This window comes from Mastomys coucha, unplaced genomic scaffold (genome assembly GCF_008632895.1).
Source record: "Mastomys coucha isolate ucsf_1 unplaced genomic scaffold, UCSF_Mcou_1 pScaffold18, whole genome shotgun sequence".
Classification (NCBI taxonomy): Eukaryota; Metazoa; Chordata; class Mammalia; order Rodentia; family Muridae; genus Mastomys; species Mastomys coucha.
The window spans coordinates 107,319,388-107,338,532 of record NW_022196900.1 but is presented as its reverse complement, the minus strand read 5'-3'; the positions used below and the strand labels follow the sequence as shown (position 1 = coordinate 107,338,532).

At 49.3% G+C, this 19,145-nt stretch overlaps 1 protein-coding gene across 2 annotated transcripts in view; it reads left to right on the top strand.

The window, feature by feature from the left end:
* The window catches only part of Disp3 (dispatched RND transporter family member 3), a 51,128-nt gene that overhangs the window by 15,529 nt on the left and 16,454 nt on the right, over positions 1 to 19,145 (top strand). The window contains exons 2-9 of one of the 2 annotated variants that reach the window (XM_031379456.1): positions 2,347 to 3,322; positions 4,194 to 4,413; positions 14,038 to 14,174; positions 14,951 to 15,085; positions 15,597 to 15,757; positions 17,066 to 17,205; positions 17,658 to 17,806; positions 17,985 to 18,137. In XM_031379456.1, the coding sequence (XP_031235316.1) occupies positions 2,350 to 3,322; positions 4,194 to 4,413; positions 14,038 to 14,174; positions 14,951 to 15,085; positions 15,597 to 15,757; positions 17,066 to 17,205; positions 17,658 to 17,806; positions 17,985 to 18,137 (2,068 nt within the window). In that variant the 5' untranslated portion in view covers positions 2,347 to 2,349. Of the gene's footprint in view, positions 1 to 2,346; positions 3,323 to 4,193; positions 4,414 to 14,037; positions 14,175 to 14,950; positions 15,086 to 15,596; positions 15,758 to 17,065; positions 17,206 to 17,657; positions 17,807 to 17,975; positions 18,138 to 19,145 lie in introns of both variants that reach the window. The other variant, XM_031379455.1, reaches the window with a different exon arrangement.

The following is a 19,145-nucleotide window of genomic DNA, read 5'->3' as shown; positions in this document are numbered from 1 at the left end:
TCCTCTGAAACAGTGATACCCACAGTCCTCTGAAACAGTGATACCCACAATCCTCTGAAACAGTGATAGCCATTCCCAATGGGTTATATTTAAAATAAATATGTATGGGATTCCTTTCCCACCTCCTGGCTGTAAAAGTGGGGTTTTGTTTTAGATATGGCTTTGAGTCACTGCGAGACTGACCTTGAAACCAATTGTATCAGCCAGATAGGTATGGTAGTTCATGACTGGCATTCCAGTACTTGGGAAGCAGAGGCAGGAGGATCAGGATTTCAAGGTCATTCTCAGCTATATAGAGTTTGAGGCAAGCTTTGGCTACGTGATACCCAGTCTCAAAAAACCATAAGGGCAGAGCTGGAGAGATGGCTTAGTGGTTAAAAGCACTAACTGCTCTTTCAGAGGACCTAGGTTCCGTTTCCAGCGACCACATCAACTGCTTGTAACTCAAGGTCCAGGAGACCCAAAAACATGTGACCTCTGTGGGCAGCTGCCGAGTCATGATGCACATAAACTCACACACACACTGACCTATATACAAACAAGAGTGTTGGTAAGATGGGGTAGGAGGTAAAGGCAAGCCCGTAGGCTGAGTTGAATTCCTGGGACACATGGTGGAAGGAGAGGACTGACTTCTGTCAAGGTGTCCTCTGAATGCCAGGTGCACTCCATGGGTGGGTATATGCACACCTACACAAGGTGGAGGTACCACGGATGGGTTTATGCACAGGTACACAGAGTGGGGAAGAGGAGAGAACTAGAATAGAATAGAATAGAATAGAATAGAATAGAATAGAATAGAATAGAATAGAATAGAATAGAATAGAATAGAATAGAATGTAATAAAAAGGCAGGAAGGTAGAGGTGGAGTCCATCTTTTCCTTCTTCACTCCCCATTAAAGGACAATTCTCTTGATTTTTTTCCCCTCTTCTTTCAAGTCTTGGACTGAGTCGCCTCAGTCATTCTTTCTATTGTGTCTACCTCTCCTCCACCCACCTCCCCTTGTCCCACTCTCCTGCCTCACTCTCTTCTTCTATGGCCTTACACCTTCCTTCCTCTGGCTGACAGCACTCTCTTGTTCCTGGGTTGCCCAGCTAATTGAAGGCAAATGCTCCAGACAATGCCAGTAGGAAGTGTGACAGCCTCGGGCCAGCTGCCTCTTCTCTTTCTGCCTGGTGTCTAGCAGGATTAAGAGTCTCCCTCCATCAAGGGGCTGGCAATCCCAGGAATACCGAAGGTGGCCTTTGGATTACCCTGTGGGAGTCCTCACATCTCACTGAGAGATGCCTAGCCCCTGCCTGTGCTCAGAGGGCTGCAGTTGCTGGAGCCGCATATTAAGTGGTCTAAGCTTGACAAACAGTGACTGCAGCTGCCCCATTCAGGGAAGAACTGAGGATATACTGAGGGCTCTGTGGCAGACACCTAGCTTTGGCACAGTCCAAAGGGGAACAAAGGAATCTAATTGGCTGACAGATGATACTTAACATACTACACCGACCACAGAGTACTTCCACTTCTGGCCCCACAATCCTATGCGGCAGGAATGGCCGACCCCATTTTATCAAGGATAACTCTGAAGTTCAGGGTGGCTCCAAGTCTTGCCAGTGTTCCAGTTGCCAAGACTCAAACCAGGGCCTATCTGATTCCAGAAACCATTTTCTGTCTCTCTACTCTGACAAATTCCTGAAGGTCCTTTACAGTTGCTCATTATACACAAGCAGTTGCTATGGAGCCACATCTTAACCTCTTACAGAGAAGCCTTGAGTTCTAAAGTAAGACAGAGAACGCAGTGAAGGTTGAAAAAAAACCACACATAGCTAGAAGTCTTCCTGGCCTTTACCCACCAAAAGAAATAAATGTCTTTTCTGTTGCAATTGGCTTACAGACCCCCACACACACATACCCTTTTTTAAATGTATACACATGACTTTTGTCGGCATGTATGTATGTGCACACACGTGTGCATGTATGTATGTGCACATACGTGTGCCTGGTGCCCCCTACGGTCAGATCCTCTGAACTAGAGCTACAAGCAGTCATGAGCGGCCATGTAGGTGCTGGGAATTGAACCTGGGTCTCCTGAAGGAGCAACCAGTGCTCTCAAGCGGGGAATCATCTCTCCAGCCCCAGTTCCCCCTTTTCTTTGGTCGTGAAAGACAAACTCACCTTGCTGGGTTTAATGGGAAAGAACAATGCAGTTTTTCCTGGTAGGAACGCATGTTGTTGGGTTCCCTAGAGCCTGGTGAACATATGATGCACCTCCATGGTAGAACTGGTGTCTGCTGGTGGTACATAGGCTGGACGAAGCCTCCCCTCTCAAGGCGGCTGACCCGGTCCCTTTCCCCTAGGGCATGGACTCGGACGATGACCCCCTGCTGCAGGATGTGTGGCTAGAAGAGGAACAGCAGGAAGAGGAGACTTCAGATGAAGCCTGCAGGGGTGTCCCCGGGTCAGGACTGCACTCTGGAGCACAGGGCTGCTGGCGACGTTGGACACTGCCTTCCAGGCCCCCGACCTTGGGGTTCTGGAGCACCCTGGGCTGGGCTTTCACCAACCCTTGCTGCGCAGGGTTGGTGCTGTTCCTTGGTTGCAGCATCCCCATGGTGCTGTCCGCCTTCATGTTCCTCTACTACCCGCCCCTGGACATCGACATCTCCTACAACGCCTTTGAGATACGCAACCACGAGGCGTCACAGCGCTTCGACGCCCTGGCCCTGGCCCTCAAGTCCCAGTTTGGATCTTGGGGGCGCAACAGGCGCGACCTAGCGGACTTCACCTCCGAAACGCTGCAGCGCCTCATCTCAGAGCAGCTTCAGCAGCTGCACCTGGGGAACCATTCTCGACCTGCATCCCGAGCTTCTCGCTCACTCCCCAGGGACACTTTTGCCACTCAGAGATCAGCAGCCAATCCGAGTGAGCGGCGTCGCCGAGAGGCTCCGCCCCTGGAGGGACAGGTAGCCAATCAGAGCCGAGCCCGTCGGGGTGCCTCGCGCTGGGATTACTCACGCACCTATGTGAGCGCCAACACCCAGACACACGCGCATTGGCGAATAGAGCTCATCTTTCTAGCACGCGGAGACACGGAGCGCAACATTTTCACGAGCGAGCGTCTGGTCACAATCCACGAGATCGAGCGAAAAATCATGGACCACCCCGGTTTCCGGGAGTTCTGCTGGAAGCCGCATGAGGTGCTCAAGGACCTGCCGCTCGGCTCCTATTCCTACTGCTCCCCGCCTAGTTCACTCATGACTTACTTTTTCCCCACCGAGAGGGGCGGCAAGATCTACTACGACGGCATGGGCCAGGACCTGGCAGATATCCGGGGTGAGCAGGTGCACTGATGGAATGGGGCTATGCTGAGCTAGGGCATGGCCAGTTGGCAAGGTGTCTGTGGGATATGCGGCTGGGATTGGATATGAAGAGGGAGAGGGAGAGAAAGCGACAGACTAGGGCACCCACTGGGATTGTGGGATTTAGGGAGTTAGGTTGAATCCAGAGAAAGAGAAAGTGGAGTGAGACTCAGGGGTGGGGTTGGTTTGAGGGTACCTGGAAGGAAATTTGTCTTAGGTTTCTATGGCGACCAAGCCACCTGCAGAGCGAAGGGTTTATTTCATCAAAGGAAGTCAGGGCAGGAACTCGAGACAGGAACCTAGGGGCAGGAACTGAAGCAGAGGCCATGGAAGGGAGCTTACTCCTGGCGTGTTTGCTCAGCTTCCTTTCTTAAACACCCTAGGAGTACCTGCCCAAGAAGAGCACTGACTCCAGTGGGCTGGGTCCTCTTTTGTCATGTAGTAATTAAGAAAAAAATGTTCCCACAAGCCATCTGATGGAGACGTCGCCTCAGTTGAGGTTCCTCATCCCAGATAACACTAGCTTGTGTCAAGTTGATAAAATACCATGGTAAAGAGGAACGTGAAGGTTTAAGGTACCTTTTGGGTAGGTGAGACAGGCTAAAGAGTGGTGTTTGGGTGGGAAGCAGGGTGGGTGTGTAGCAGGTGGAGTTATGGATTACTGACTGGGCCTTGGAATTAGGTGCGGTTCAAACTGGAACCAAAGCATAAACCTAGGGAACTGCCTGCTCCGGCGAGGGAACTGTGGATTCTCCAAGCCATTCCTCTGTCTCGCATGGTGCAGTGGCAGAGGGGGATGGTGGGAGCTGGGCACTGAGCTCTTCCAGTTTTCCTGTCTCCTGCAGGCTCCCTAGAGCTGGCCATGACTCACCCTGAGTTCTACTGGTATGTGGACGAGGGGCTGTCCGTGGATAACCTGAAGAGCTCCCTCCTACGCAGTGAGATCCTGTTTGGAGCGCCGCTTCCCAACTATTACTCAGTGGACGACCGCTGGGAGGAGCAGAGGGCCAAGTTTCAGAGCTTCGTGGTCACGTATGTGGCCATGCTCGCCAAGCAGTCCACTAGGTAGGAAGTCTAGCCACACCCCATGTGTGCCGCGGTGTGTGCCTGTGTGTAGGCAGCAGAGTGCCTCTTAAGCCCAAAGTCTCCTTCCTCACAACTGTAACCCCAGGAAGTCTTTATCTCCAAGTTTGGGCAGAGTTAGGCACATCCTCAGGTCCCTCCAAAAGGTCTCTTTTCTTGATCAGTGCATTAGTAGTAGCCATGACAGCTTTGAAGGAGGAAGACAGTGCCAAAACTCTTGTCCCAGAGGGATTGGGTATGATTGGCCAGAAAGGAAGCTGTCCCTCTCTACCTCTAATCTGCATAGAGTCCGTGGGCAGAATCGCTTCATTTCTCTGGGCCTGAGTGTCCCCACTTGTAAGACGGGACTGTGGCTCCTATCACTCTGGTCATTAAGAAGAGAGAGTTGGGTTGGAGAGGTGGTTTGGTAGTTAAGAACACCTGCTGCTCTCATAGAGGACCTGGATTCTCTTCTTAGCACCGAGTGGCACTCACACTTGTCTGCGATTCCAGTTTCAGGGGCTCCTATGCCCTCTACTGGCTTCTGCAGTCAACAGGGCACATGCATGGTTCACACATACATCACACAGGCAAAACACTCATACATATAAAATAAATATTTCTTTTAAAGAAGTAGAGAGGAGCTAGGGCCTGTGGAGCAATGTGAGCAATGTGTGAGCAATGGCTCAGTTAGCAATGTGCTTGCTGTGCAGGCATGAAGGTTTGTGTTCAGAGCCCCAGGACCCACATAAAACCCAGGTGTAATCCCAGGATTAGGAACTGTAGGCTTGCAAGCTCTCTCTCGGATCTATGGCATTTCCAGGGGGTTGTGTGCGGGCAGGGGCTGAAGAGACGTCTCATTGAGTAAGACTCAGTGGATTAAAGTACAATGGGTGCAGGGCTCAGCGGTGAAGCGTGCTTGCCGCCCTTCCAGAGGACCTGAAGGTCCACACACCAGGGAGCTCACAGCTGCAGGAGACCCACTGCTCTTTTCTGGCCTCTCTGGCTACCTGAAATCATGTCCACAGACAAAAACATACACATACACATAGATTAAAAAATAAAAAAAAATAAATCTGAAAAAACAAAACCAAGGTGAAAAAATACCAGGAAGACACGGTTGATCTCTGATCTCTGGTCTCCAAACACACATGTACACACATGTGCACATGTGAGTAGACACACGTGCATATACACGTGTACACACGTGCACACACACACAACATTTAAGAGGCCAGCAAGATGGCTCAGTGGAGCCTGCCACCTAGCTTGATAACCTGAGTTGAATCTCTTGAACCAATAAGGTAGAAGGAGAGAACTGATTCCCACAAGTTGTCTTCTGACATCCACAAGCATACTGTAGTATGCACATATGACCACACACACACACACATACACACACACACACACATTTAAGAAAGATGTGGTTTCGAGATGGACTTGTTTCTGGCTCACTTCTGTAAGCCTAGCCCTGGTGTGGTGCCTGGCACCATTTGGTAAAGATTGGCCTAAGGCATGAATGAGTAGATGTACGAATGGATGGATGGATGGATGGATGGATGGCTAGATGGATGGACCGACGGACAGACGGATGGATGGACTGGATGAAAGTACCTTAAGGAAAGGCACCTGATAGGAGCTGACTATGGCACGCGCTTCAGATAGCAACACTTACCTCAGCTGAAATGTTTGGCCACCAAGTTCAAGGCTCTGCCCTAGGAAAAAAAAGCCAGTCTCCCTTCTGTTACCCTGCAGCTTCCTCGAAGGAAGTGTCAGCCACATCCCCTCCAAGGACTTGATTTTAATGCCTTCTTTCCAATTCACAAAACCCTTTTCATTGTTGTATTATTCGTGAGTAGAAAGAAAAACACACCTTGACTTAGCACGGAATTACATGAATCGTCACTTTTACAGCTTCCCTGATCACACCAGGGACTGAGAACACTGGCGTGGCATTTACCGTTCTTCGTCCCCTTGTGGTTTGGTTGTGTGCACTTTAATCGTATGCATGTTTTAAACCCACAGCCCATTCTGTCTTGCAGCTTCTGCTCATTTCTGTTGATCTGCGTTGTCTTTATCTTTCCTATTGCCCTTCGTTACTCCCTGCGGCCTGCTTCATGAGTCCCTCTGGGACCACTTTCCTCGGGTCTGAAGATCTCTTTTTAGTATTCTCTGAGTGCTGGTTTGCTGCTGGTGACTCCTGTTTTGTTTGCCTGGGAGAAAATCTTTATTTTACTTTCATTTTTCTAATCTGTCTCATTTGTGTGGCATTCCAAATTGGCAGCTGTGTTCGTTTACTGTTTGAAAGACACCACTCCATTGTCATATGACTTCCATCAGTTTCTGTAGAGAAGTCAGCTGGAAATCTTCCTTGTTGCTCTTTTTCCTTATTAAAAATTTTATTGCATTTGTGTAGTGTGTGTGTAGTGTGTGTGTGTGTGTGTGTACATGTGTGCCACTGTGTGCATGTGGAAGTCAGAGGAAAACTTGCTAGAATTTTTTCTCTCTCTCCACTGTGTCGATTCCAGAACTCCTGCTGTCTGTCTTGGCCGCAAGCACCTTTACCCGCTAAGCCATTTAGCCTGTCCATTGTTGCTCTCTTAAAATGACTGTATTTTCTCTGCTTTTAATTTGTTTATTTTTTTAAAGATTAATTAATTTATTATTTTATGTGTGTGTTGCCTGTATGCATTCCTGTGAATTATGTGTGTGGTGCCCAAGGTGTCCAGAAGAGGGATCAGATCCCTTGCAACTGGTGTTATATACGACAGTAGGCTACCATGTGGGTGCTGGAACTAAACCCAGATCCTCTGCAGGAATAGCAAGTGCTTTTAAGCACTAAGCCATCTCTCCAGCCCAGCACTAAGCCATCTCTCCAGCCCAGCACTAAGCCATCTCTCCAGCCCATTTCCCCATAAAATACTCTCTGTAAATGTTATATAAATTAATGTATACACAGTAAATGACTGGTTTAACATTCAGCTTTTTATTCAAAGAAAAATTGTCTAATTCATCAAAGTAAGACAGTCAGAGATCTTTTCTTCTTGGCTATTATGTATGAGGTTGAGAAAATAAAACATTTGGTGAGGTGTGATTGGCATATGTCCAACTGTATATACTTAACATTTTAAAGTTGATTAGTCCTGACAAATCCACTGTCAAGAACATAAAATCCCAGTATGTTTCCTTATGTCCACTGATAACCAGCTCAGACCGCATTCTACTTCTCAGCCCCCCTGGCATCACTTCCAGTGATTTGTTTTGTTTTGTTTAATTTTATGCATGTTTGTGTTTAAGGACACCACATGCATGCAGTGCTCTGAGAGGCCAGAGGAGGGCATCAGACCCCCTGGAACTGAAGTCTCAGACAGCTGTCAGCTCTCAGCTGGGTCCTGGGAATCAAACCCAGGTCCTCCTACTAGAACAGGCTGGACTCTTAACTACTGAGCCATCTATCCAGACACACTTTCTGCTTTCTACCATCCTTTTTGTTTTGTTTTGTTTTGTTTTGTTTTGTTTTTTTCTCAAGACAGAGTTTCTCAGTATATCTTTGGCTATCCTGGAACTCACTCTGTAGACCAGGCTGGCCTTGAACTCAGAAATCTGCCTGCCTCTGCCTCCCAAGTGCTGTAACATCCTTTTAAAGAGCTTTGTATGTAAGATATCTTATAGCGTGTTCCCTTTTGATGGAACTCGTTTGTTCCTTCTAGCTTATTTGAATTGTGTCCATGTTCTCTCATGTATCAACAGTTTATTGCTGAGCACTGAATCGTGGTCATACCATATTTTGCCCATCTGTTCACTCATTTCTGAGTGTTTGCAATGGTTCCAGGTTCAACCTTTACTGATAAAGCTCCAGTGACTGTTTGTGTGTAACTCTTTCTGTGAACAAGTACTTTGGCTTTAGATTAAAAAGCCTTGTAGTAAAATGACCAGGCCAGAATGGTGGGCATTTGTTTAACTTGAGAGACTTGCTGAGTTTTCCAAATTGCCTGTACCATTTTGTGTTCCCAGTGAGGGTGAGATTTCCAGGTGTCCTACATCCCCTCTTAAACTTGGTGGAGTGTTCTAGTTTGCTTCTATCACTGTGATAAACACTAACTCTAACCAACTTGGGGACAGTGACAGTCCATCATGGAAGGAGACCAAGGACCTGGAGGTGGGAACCAAACAGGGGCCATGGAGGAATGCAGCTTTCTGGCTTGCTTTCTGGCTCATATTCATCCAACTTTTTCATACCTCCTGGAACTTCCCAGGGGTGACACTGCCCACACCAGGCCCTCCACACTAACAATCAAGAAAACACCCAAGGACATGCCTACTCGTCAGTCTGACAGAGGAATTCCCTCAACTAAAGTGCCCTCTCCCAGGTGACTTGAGTGTGTTGTGTTGACAAAAATTAACCAGTACATATAGGTAATGCAGTTTTTAAACTGTTCTTAATTTAGGGAGGAAGGAAGGATGTGTGGAAGGATGGATGGATGGATAGATGAATGGATGAATGAATGAATGAATGAATGAATGAGGCTATTCTAATAGGCATCTAATAGCAATTCTGCTGTCTCTGGTTGCGTTTTTCTAATGAGTAATGACCTGGACATCTTGTCCTCACATTTCTAAAGGAGAAAGGACTTATTCAGCTAATGTTTTTAATCCTTGGCTTCTTCTGGTCCCCTTGGTTTGGGCCTGTGGTTTGGCAGAGCATTGTGCTGGGAACACGGGGTAGAGGAAACTGCCCACCTTACGGTGATGAAAACTGAATGAACAGGAGACTCAGCATATTTGCCATCCATCTAGTTTCTTAGAAATATCGATGCAGATTTTGTGTCTACTTGAAAATGACATTTGTGTCCTTTGGGAATTTCATACATGGATACGTATCACATTGTCCCGCTCCTCCCCTAACTCCTCCTCTAACTCCTCCCAGCACCACTACCACCACCACCAGCACCAAACGTAATGTCTTTCTGATTTCACAACCTACTGAGGCCATCATATACTCATGGATGTGGGACCATCCTCTGAGTACAGTAGACCTACCAGGAGCCACACCCTGAAAAAGAACTGACTCTCCTCTCCCAGAAGTTGTCAGTGCACATAGCTTAGCCAGGGCTGGGGACTCGAGTCCTTCCCATTTCCAAGCTGGGATGCTTACTGGCTTGATCTTGTGCAGCTCTGTGCAGGCAGACACTGCTGCGAGTCCTGAGTGCAAAGCCCCTATAGTGTCTAGAAGATACTGTTTCTCTGGTCCTTTTTGACCTCTTGTACAGTTTTTTACCTCACCGGAGAGATGGTTCAGTGGTTAAGAGAACTTGTTGCTCATGCAGAGGACCCACATGGCTGCTCACAACCATCTATAACTCCAATTCCAGTGGCTCTGACACCCTATCTGGTTGCCATGGGCACTGCACACTCATGGTACAGATACATACATACATACATACATACATACATACATACATACGTGCAGGCAAAACACTCATACACATAAAATTAAAGTAAATCTTTTTTTTTAAGTCTTCTCACCCTGTCTTTCTCCATCTTCCTGGTGTGTCCTGTTTGTGGCTGACACTCTACAAATGTTTATTCTCTGTGCTGTGGCCACGTATGAATTTCTATGTTGTCAGCTGTCCGCTTGGGCCCACTTTCAGGTGGGTTTTTCTGTTTCATACTACGACATTCATTTTGAGTTCGCTTTTGAGTATGTAGCAAGATATGGCCTGAGGTGTATTATTTTTACAATAACCCCAGTGTCACTTGTTGAAAGGGCTCTTCTTTCTCTGTGCCTTTGCACCTTGGGCAAAACTTTCTGTCCACAAATGTGGCCATCTTTGAAAGTTCTGTTCTGTTCCATGAATGTGCACTTTGGAACTACACAGTCCTGAGCATAACTTCATACCAAGGTTCCGTTTGCTTCTTTCCTTCAGTGCTAGGGATTGAGCCCAGGGTGTTGCACATCTCAGGCAAGCACTCTACCACTGAGATGCGGATTGAGCCCAGGGTGTTGCACATCTCAGGCAAGCACTCTACCACTGAGATGCCCTGCCCTGTCTGTCTTGAGATCATTTTTTTTTTTAAGTTTAGTTGTTCTAGATCTTTTGCATTTCCTGGTGAATTTTAGAATCAGCTCCTTTATTTCTGAAATAGGTAAATGGCCAGTTAGGCCTGTGATGGCACAAATCTGTAATCCCAAGATGTCTGAGAGGCTGAGGCAGAAAAATAGTGGTCCAGCCTGTGTTAAAGAGTGTGTTCAAGGACTGCCTGGATAATTTATCAAGACCCTATCTCAAATTGTTTTTAAAAATTAAAAATAACTGAGGCTGTTGCTCAGTGATAGAGCACGGGATTTGTATGCATGAAGCCCTAGGTTCAATCCCAAGTACCACGAGATAGGAAAGTCAGTCTCTTGGGATCTTGAATGTGAAATATATCTTAAAATATTGCATCTTTGGCCCAATGAACATGATTTCATTTTATCTGTAAGCATTTTCTATTTTCATGCTCCTATAATAGTATACATTTAAAATTTATTCTCCAGCTGTTAGTTTAAATTTATAATTTCCTTTGTGTTTTATGACCTTGTTAAACTTAGGGTTTATTGTTGTTGCTGCTTTGTTTTTTAAGATTCCATTGGATTTTCCACCCAGATAAACATTTGTTATATCGATAAAGACAGATCTGCACCTTCTTTTCCAATACTGACACACTTTATTTCTCCTTTTCTTGCCTGATCGCACTGGCTAGGACCTTTAGAACCTAGTGCTGAATAGATGGAATGGGAATTTTAAAAAAAAAAATAAATTATTTCTTAAGCTTTTATTTTAATCTTATTTTTCTTGGTAGCCAAAACTCTTAGTGGCTACTTTAGGGTTTGTAGTATACCTCCTTAAATATTACAGTCCACCTTTAAGATGGTACCATATCACCTTATCATGCCCTTTGGTGCTTCCAGTGGCCTCTACACTGCCGTGGTCCACAATCTGTTTGTTATGGACAGCCATGCAACTGTATTGTTTTTAAGTAGCCAGTCTTCTTTTGTAGCAATAAGTAATGTTGCATGTCTTACTCGTGACATCTCCACGTACAGTGCATCTTATCCTTAGTGTTTCCTGCACACTGTCATCTTCCTTCTGCCAGGGGGGCCCCCTCAGCATCTTCAGTAGTGTCTGTGTACCAGAGGTAATTTTGGGCTTGTACATCTGACAGAGTTTTTGATTTTTTTTTTTTTTTTTTTTTTTTTTTTTTTTTTTTTTGCCTTTGCTTTTGAAATGTGTTTGTCTGGGTATAGCATTCTGGGTTGAGCTTCCCCTGAGTGTCTGAGAATATGGCTCTGCCAGCGTCTGACACTGAGGACTCTGTCCTCGTTCTTCTCTTTGTTCTGTGGTCTGTGACGCGCCTTCTCCCCTCTGTCGGGTTTTCCTCCTGGTGAGAGTGTCTGAACGGTTCGTCTGAGGTGTGCACTGCAGCCCCTCAGTTGTTTGGCCTTTGGGTCAACAGGTCACAGGTTTCATTAAGTTTGAGGAATTTTCCAGCTGCTAGAGGATCTGCTAACCGATCTGCGAGGCTGTCCTGGGTCCGGCCACGCCATCAAGGCATCAGCCCAGGAACCCACAATGTCTGCTTTATTTCCTATCTCGGAGGATGGCCGTCCTCTGTGCTCTGGGGTCCAGAGTCCTGTGTCATGTATTTCCTCTCATATCTTAAAGGGTTTTTATTTTTTAGATTTATTTTTATTTTATGTGCATGAATGTTGTACCTATATGTGTGTATGGTGCCCACACGAGTGCTTGTTGGGTCCCCTGTAACCGGGACTGTGTATGGCTGTGAGCCACCATATGGGTGCCGGGAGTCGAACCAGGTCCTCTGTAGGAGCATGAGGCTCTTAACTACCCGGCCATCTCTCCAGCCACATTCTCACATATCTCGTGGTTGCAGCAATAAGGCAGTTCTGCTATGAAGCTGTTTTCCCACCATTGCCAGAAATGTCACTCTTGCTTATATTTTAAAGCCGTTTGGGTGCCAGAGATGTGGCTTCGTGGTTAAGAGCATGCAGTATCCTTCTGGAGTTCCAGTCTCAGCACCCACACCAGGCGGCTCACAAACGTGTGCAATTCCACGGCTCACAAACGTGTGTAACTCCACGGCTCACAAACACGTGTAATTCCACGGCTCACAAACATGTGTAACTCCAGACCCAGCTCTGCCGCCTTCCTGGAGCATCCACACCAGGCGGCTCACAAATGTGTGCAATTCCACGGCTCACAAACATGTGTAATTCCAGATCCAGCTCTGCCGCCTTCCTGGAGCATCCACACCAGGAGGCTCACAAACATGTGTAATTCCAGACCCAGCTCTGCCACCTTCCTGGAGCATCCACACCAGGCGGCTCACAAACGTGTGCAATTCCACGGCTCACAAATGTGTGTAATTCCACGGCTCACAAACACGTGTAATTCCACGGCTCACAAACATGTGTAATTCCAGATCCAGATCTGCCACCTTCCTTGAGCATGCACACATAAATGGCTCACATGACAATAAAATAAAGAGTTTGGAATGACTGGGTGGAGTAGTGACCTTAAATCCCAGGCAGATCCAAGGCAGAGACAGACAGACTTCTGTGAGTTCAAGTCTAGCCTGGCGTGTGTACATAGCATGCATGCACATACACACACTCACAGCACAGCACAGCACAGCACAAAAGTCTAGTCTGGGGTACATAGAACATTCCAGCCAGCCAGGGATGCATACACACACATACACACACACACACACACACACACACACACACACACACTACAGTGCGAGGGTATGAGGTTAGGAAGATTTCCCAGTGGCTAGAGTATTTATTGCCTGAGTGTGAGGTCCAGGATCCGGTGTTTATACCCACAGAACCCACATAAACACTGATCAGTGTGGCAGCACACCTATTATTGTAAAGCTTATGAAGTGGAGATGGGGCCCCAGAGCGAGCTGGTTAGCCACACTAGTTGTGTCTGAGAACCCTGCGCTCAGTTGCAAACTCTGCCTCGGTGAATTGTAGCACACTCAACAGAGACTCTTTATATTGACTTTGTGCCTCCACACCCGCACAAGTGCAAGTGCATGTGTGCACACACGTGCACACACACACACACACACACACATGAGCAGGTATGTACATACCACATATACGTACACACAGAAGAAAAACAGCGTGATTATCCTGGCTGGGTTCTTGAGGAAAATAACTTGTCTTGAGCTCACGCTGAGTAGCACAGAGAAACAGGGTTACCTGGAGCCGGTTTGATTGACTGTAGGCCGCCGTGGACAGTTGAGAACCGGAAGATGGTGGAGGGGCTGATTGTCGGTGATTATTGTGTGTGTAGAGTGGTAGTTCTCAACCTCAGCTACACAGTGAATCACCTGGGAGATCTGGAGGAAAAAAAAATACTTGATTCAGCTCCACCCAAGAAATTATGATTTAATTTGCTTGGCATCGGGCCTAGATATCAGGACTTTTGGAAACTAAAGTGATTTTGACGAGCAGCCAAGGTAAAGAGTCACTGATGAAGGGAGTCAAGTGTCCGCAGCCATCTTTAATCCCCTTCCTGTCTTTCTCCTTTCTCCATGGCCTCCCACCCCCAGCAAAGTCCAGGTCCTCTATGGGGGGACAGACCTCTTCGACTATGAGGTACGCCGGACCTTCAATAACGACATGCTCCTTGCCTTCATTAGCAGCAGCTGCATCGCTGCCCTTGTCTACATCTTAACCTCCTGCTCAGGTACCGCGTCTCCGAAGGCTCACGTGAGCCAGCGCCTTCCCTCCCCACGCACCTTCCCTCCCACACAGCTTGTTCAAGGATGCCGGGATAGCCTTAAATCCAGTTCCTTAGAGCTGGGCCAAATGGTGCTCAGGCACCGTGGTAACTTTGTGTTCCGGCGACTGGGATATTTTTAGACTGTTGTGGATCATTCAAAAACCTACTTTATATACCACAGCAGCTGCCCTTCTGCCCGCAGCTCACCTCCCCGCAGCCATCACCTGCTCACATACACGAGCTACCCCAACTGCTGCGTGTATGCAGGAGGCACGTGCTCTTGCCCAAGTGAGCAGAGATAGAAAACTGCACAAGATGTGCGATCATCCATGCAGCAAATGCTATTGGGGTGCTAGATAAACGCCCGATGTTCTGACTCACCAGGATCCAGTGGTGAACCATAGGCCCTGCACCATGGGACCTCTGGTCCCCTCAGGCGACGCACAATATAAAACACTCACGATTCTCTCTGTGTGTGAGAGATTAGTAGGACTTGGAAGAACTTCCAAGTATGATTTCGCCTGCCACACAGGCCTCCTGTCCAGCCTGTCCAGCCCCTTCTCTGGGAACAAAAGGCTTCAAATTCTGCAAATTGTCCCTGCCCATGCCAGGAGCAGACAGGGTGGTGCGGGGAGCTCAGGATGAGGGTCTGAGGTCAGGGTCACTGAACGGGGGGGTGGGGAGGTGTTCTGTGTTCTGCAAGGGGCCTCCCCATGGTCCCTTCTCCTTGCTCTGCCCAGTGTTCCTGTCCTTCTTTGGGATTGCCAGCATCGGTCTCAGCTGCCTGGTGGCACTCTTTCTCTACCATGTGGTCTTTGGCATCCAGTACTTGGGCATCCTCAATGGAGTGGCCGCCTTTGTGATTGTGGGCATCGGTGAGTTGTCTCCCAGCCATGGCAGGGGACTCCCACTTGAGAACTCTGTCCCTTCCCCCCTCTAGAAGGCATTTTGGGTGGTGATGAGAGTGGTGGGGAGATAAGAAACTAAGCTTTGGAAGAGTGGTGGGTGGGGTCAGGTACCTTGATGGATGAGGCTTGAACACAGTCAGCGTGGCCACAGAGGCTGGTGCTTGGGACTTGAGACTTTATGGGTGGGTCTTGGAGACAGTAAGTGGAGCCAAGGTGCATGCTGGGTGATGCTTGGCCACAGTGGGTGGGGCTTGGAGATACTGTGTGCAACCAGGAGTCTGGTGGGTGGGGCTTAAAGACTAGTGCATGGTGCTGAGACCCTGGGTGCAGCCAAGAAGTCTGGTGGGTGGAGCCTGACGTCAGGATGGAGCCTATCAGATGGCCTCATTATGCCAGAGGTGAGCCATCTGGCACCTGAACTGAGACACACGGAAGTGGGACCTGAGCTGAGCAGCCCCCTGGCCTGTTCTTCCTGCAGGTGTGGACGATGTCTTTGTATTCATCAACACGTACCGCCAGGCCACCCACCTGGAAGACCCCCAACTGCGGATGATCCACACCATCCAGACGGCCGGCAAGGCCACCTTCTTCACCTCGCTGACCACCGCTGCCGCGTATGCGGCCAACGTCTTCTCCCAGGTGTGAAGCCTGACTTCCCATCCGCCCAGCATCTTCATCTCAAGGTCCTTTCTGTGACTCTGCCCTCTGTTTCTGTGACCAACCAACATGTGGGGTAGTTACAACAGTCCAGTTAGTGAATATGCGCTCTGACTCGGCCCTGGGGCATCACCATTTCCGAACCTCTTTACTATATGATCTTTACAGCCCAAGATAAAAGTGTCACCATCTCTGTCTTCCTAGCCCAGAAACTGGGGCCCAGAAAGGTAAAGGGACTCTATGGTCACACAGCTGGCAAATGGTGAACCCGACAGCCTCCGCACTCCTCACTCCTGGCCTTAGCTCTTCATACCACGAAAGGCCCCATTTTGATCTCTTGTACAGTCGAGTCTTCCTCTCCCCATCCCTCCTCCTCCCCCCAACCCCCACTTCCGTATTCCTGAGTGGGGCTTTGTGTATCTAGGACCACATCTTTGAGAGACTTTGTGTCCTGGCTGCATAACTCATATAAACCGCTCTGGACCTCAGTTTCTCAGTGGGTTATTTATTCTGGGACTGAGATGAGCAGATGGTGAAATGATTTCACAAACTTCAGGTCTTCCTGCTGATTGGTTAGGGTTTCCTCCAATCACCACAACCTTGGGCAGGTCCCTGTGAGACTTCTGGGGCTCCCTTCTTCCCCTGTTGGGGACTTCCTCTTCATCAACCTGCAGCCTGGTTTTGTGTGATGTGTCTTGGGTAATGGCCACTACCAGTTGCTTACTCTGGCCATTCCCAGATACCTGCAGGTAGACCAGATGCCTGCAGGTAGACCAGATGACTGCAGGTAGACCAGATGACTGCAGGTAGACCAGATGACTGCAGGTAGACCAGATGACTGCAGGTAGACCACATGACTGCAGGTAGACCACATGACCGCAGGTAGACCACATGACTGCAGGTAGACCACATGACTGCAGGTAGACCACATGACTGCGGGTAGACTACATGACTGCAGATAGAACAGATGACTGCAGGTAGACCACATGACTGCAGGTAGACCACATGACTGCAGGTAGACCACATGACTGCAGGTAGACCACATGACTGCAGGTAGACCACATGACTGCAGGTAGACCAGATGACTACAGGTAGACCAGAGCCTCTGCCCTCAGGTGGAGCAAGTGCTTCCTGTGCCCAGCACAGCTTCTGGCATCCTTGAGGCCCAGTGCTGCTGTCCTGTAAACTGTTCTTATTTCAGTCTGGAGAGACCCAGCTTTCTGGTTGTCTCCAGACATAGAGACACCCAAGCCTCACGATGCCTCTCTCCTCACTGCCTCCTGGCTACAGATTCCAGCTGTGCATGACTTCGGCTTGTTCATGTCCCTCATTGTGACCTGCTGCTGGCTGGCTGTGTTGTTCACCATGCCAGCGGCCTTGGGCCTCTGGAGCCTCTACATGGCACCCCTGGAGAGCTCCTGCCAGAGCAGGTGAGCATCCTTCACATCCTAAGTAGCCACAGCACCCCGCCCTCTCTCCCTAAACCCTCTAGGGTTCTTGTGTGCCTAGTTCTAGGCTAGACAGGGGCAGGGAAGCTCTGCTCAGCAGCAGCGGTGTAGCTGCGTGTGAACAGAAGAAGGTGGGTATACGTATGCACGTCTTTAAAAATCACCATTTCCTTAGTGTGCATTTTATGCAGGACCCTAACCTAGGGAATCATGGGGCAGCTTTCTCACCCCCTGTGACCCCTTGTGTCCCCAGAGTGAGAGTAGCAGCTGAGGGTAGGTGGCTCCAGAAGAAACTCCGCCCTGACTCTCAGAGTCAGTGGTGCCTCTCCTGCGAGTCAGCAGCCGTTTGCTGCCTGGGCCCCTCTCATTTCCTTGCCCCATCCTCTCTGGGTGCCCTGACTCCTAGCCTCATGCCTGTCCACTGCCCTCAATAGCTGCCACCAGAAGTGCGGCCGCAAGAGCTCCTTGCATTTTCCTGGGGACCTGTTTACAGCTCCGGAGCGGACCGGGGGCGGCCCTGCTCAGGGCCCCCTACCCTACCTGGATGATGACATCCCTTTGCTGAATGTTGAGGATGAGCCAGGTGAGAGCGGGCTGGCCTCCAGGGGGACGTTCAGGGGTAGGCTGGCCTCAGGGGAACCAGGCCAGAAGGCCAGTGGAGACCCTCACCTAGCATTGGGCTTTGCCAGTGTAGGTGTGGGCGAGGGCAGGCTGTGGCTCAGACTTTGACTGGCTGCCACTTTGCCTGGCAGTGTCTCTAGAGCTGGGAGATGTGTCACTGGTCTCTGTGCACTGCGAGGGTCTGCAGCCCACCCCTGATGGGAACAGCAGGGGCCAGCTCCTGGCCCAGCTGCAAGAGCTGTTGCACCGCTGGGTCTTATGGGCAGCCGTCAAGAGTCGCTGGGTGATCGTAGGTGAGTGTGCCCCAATTCCTTCCTGAAGGCAGACAAACCCACATATGCATACCCCACAGGCAACAAGCACCGGGCGTGGAGTAGCTCTCAGAGGTCTGAGCGCGACCTCTTCTCTGCCTCCTCCTCTTCCTGGGAAGGCTGCTCCTGGGCCGCCTCAGCCACTGCTTAAAAGCCACCACATGCCAGGCAAGAGAGCAGAGTTGCTCGTGCTTGGCCCTGGAGTAGACTAGCTGGCTGAGTTTGAACCCCAGTTCTACCCTCTGGTCTTGGCTGTGCCAGCCAGTCTAACACTTGTCCTATAAATGAGGGTGGCAACAGTGTCTGGGGCCAGGGCATACCTCAGCACATGCCAGACCTGGGTTCTGTCCCACTAGCACCAAAAAGAAATAAGGGTCCAGTAAGACAGCTGTAAGGAGTTTGGCTCATATAAAGGTCTTGGCCTGGTGAGGGGCCTGCCAAGTGCTCGGCGTGATCAGAACTATGACAGTCAAACAGAAGTGCTAGCTCTTCAGAGATGGACAGATACTCCGAGACACTAGCTAGCCCTTGTAGAGGAGCGTCAGCTTGTAGCCTACAGCCAGGCCCCAGCGACTTCACAAACATAATCGCTATCCCTGCCTCTGGCGGGGCTATCTCCCTCCTTCTCTTCTTCCTCCTCCTCTTCTCCCTCTTCCTCCTCACCCTCTTCCTCCTCTTCTCCCTCTTCCTCCTCACCCTCTTTCTCCTCTTCTCCCTCCTCCTCCACCTCCTCCTCTTCTTTCCCCTTTCCCTCCTCTCCCTCCTCCTCCTCTTCCTCCTTTCCCTCCTTTTCTTCCTCCTCATCCTCTCCCTCCTCCTCTTCTCCCTCCTCCTCCACCTCCTCTTCTTCTTCCCCCTTTCCCTCCTCCTCCTCCTTCTCTCCCTCCTCCTCCTCTTCTCCTCCCCCTTCCTCCTCTTTTCCTCCTCTCCCTCCTCCTCCTCTCCCTCTTCCTCCTCCTCCTCTCCCTCCTCCTCCTCCTTCTCTCCCTC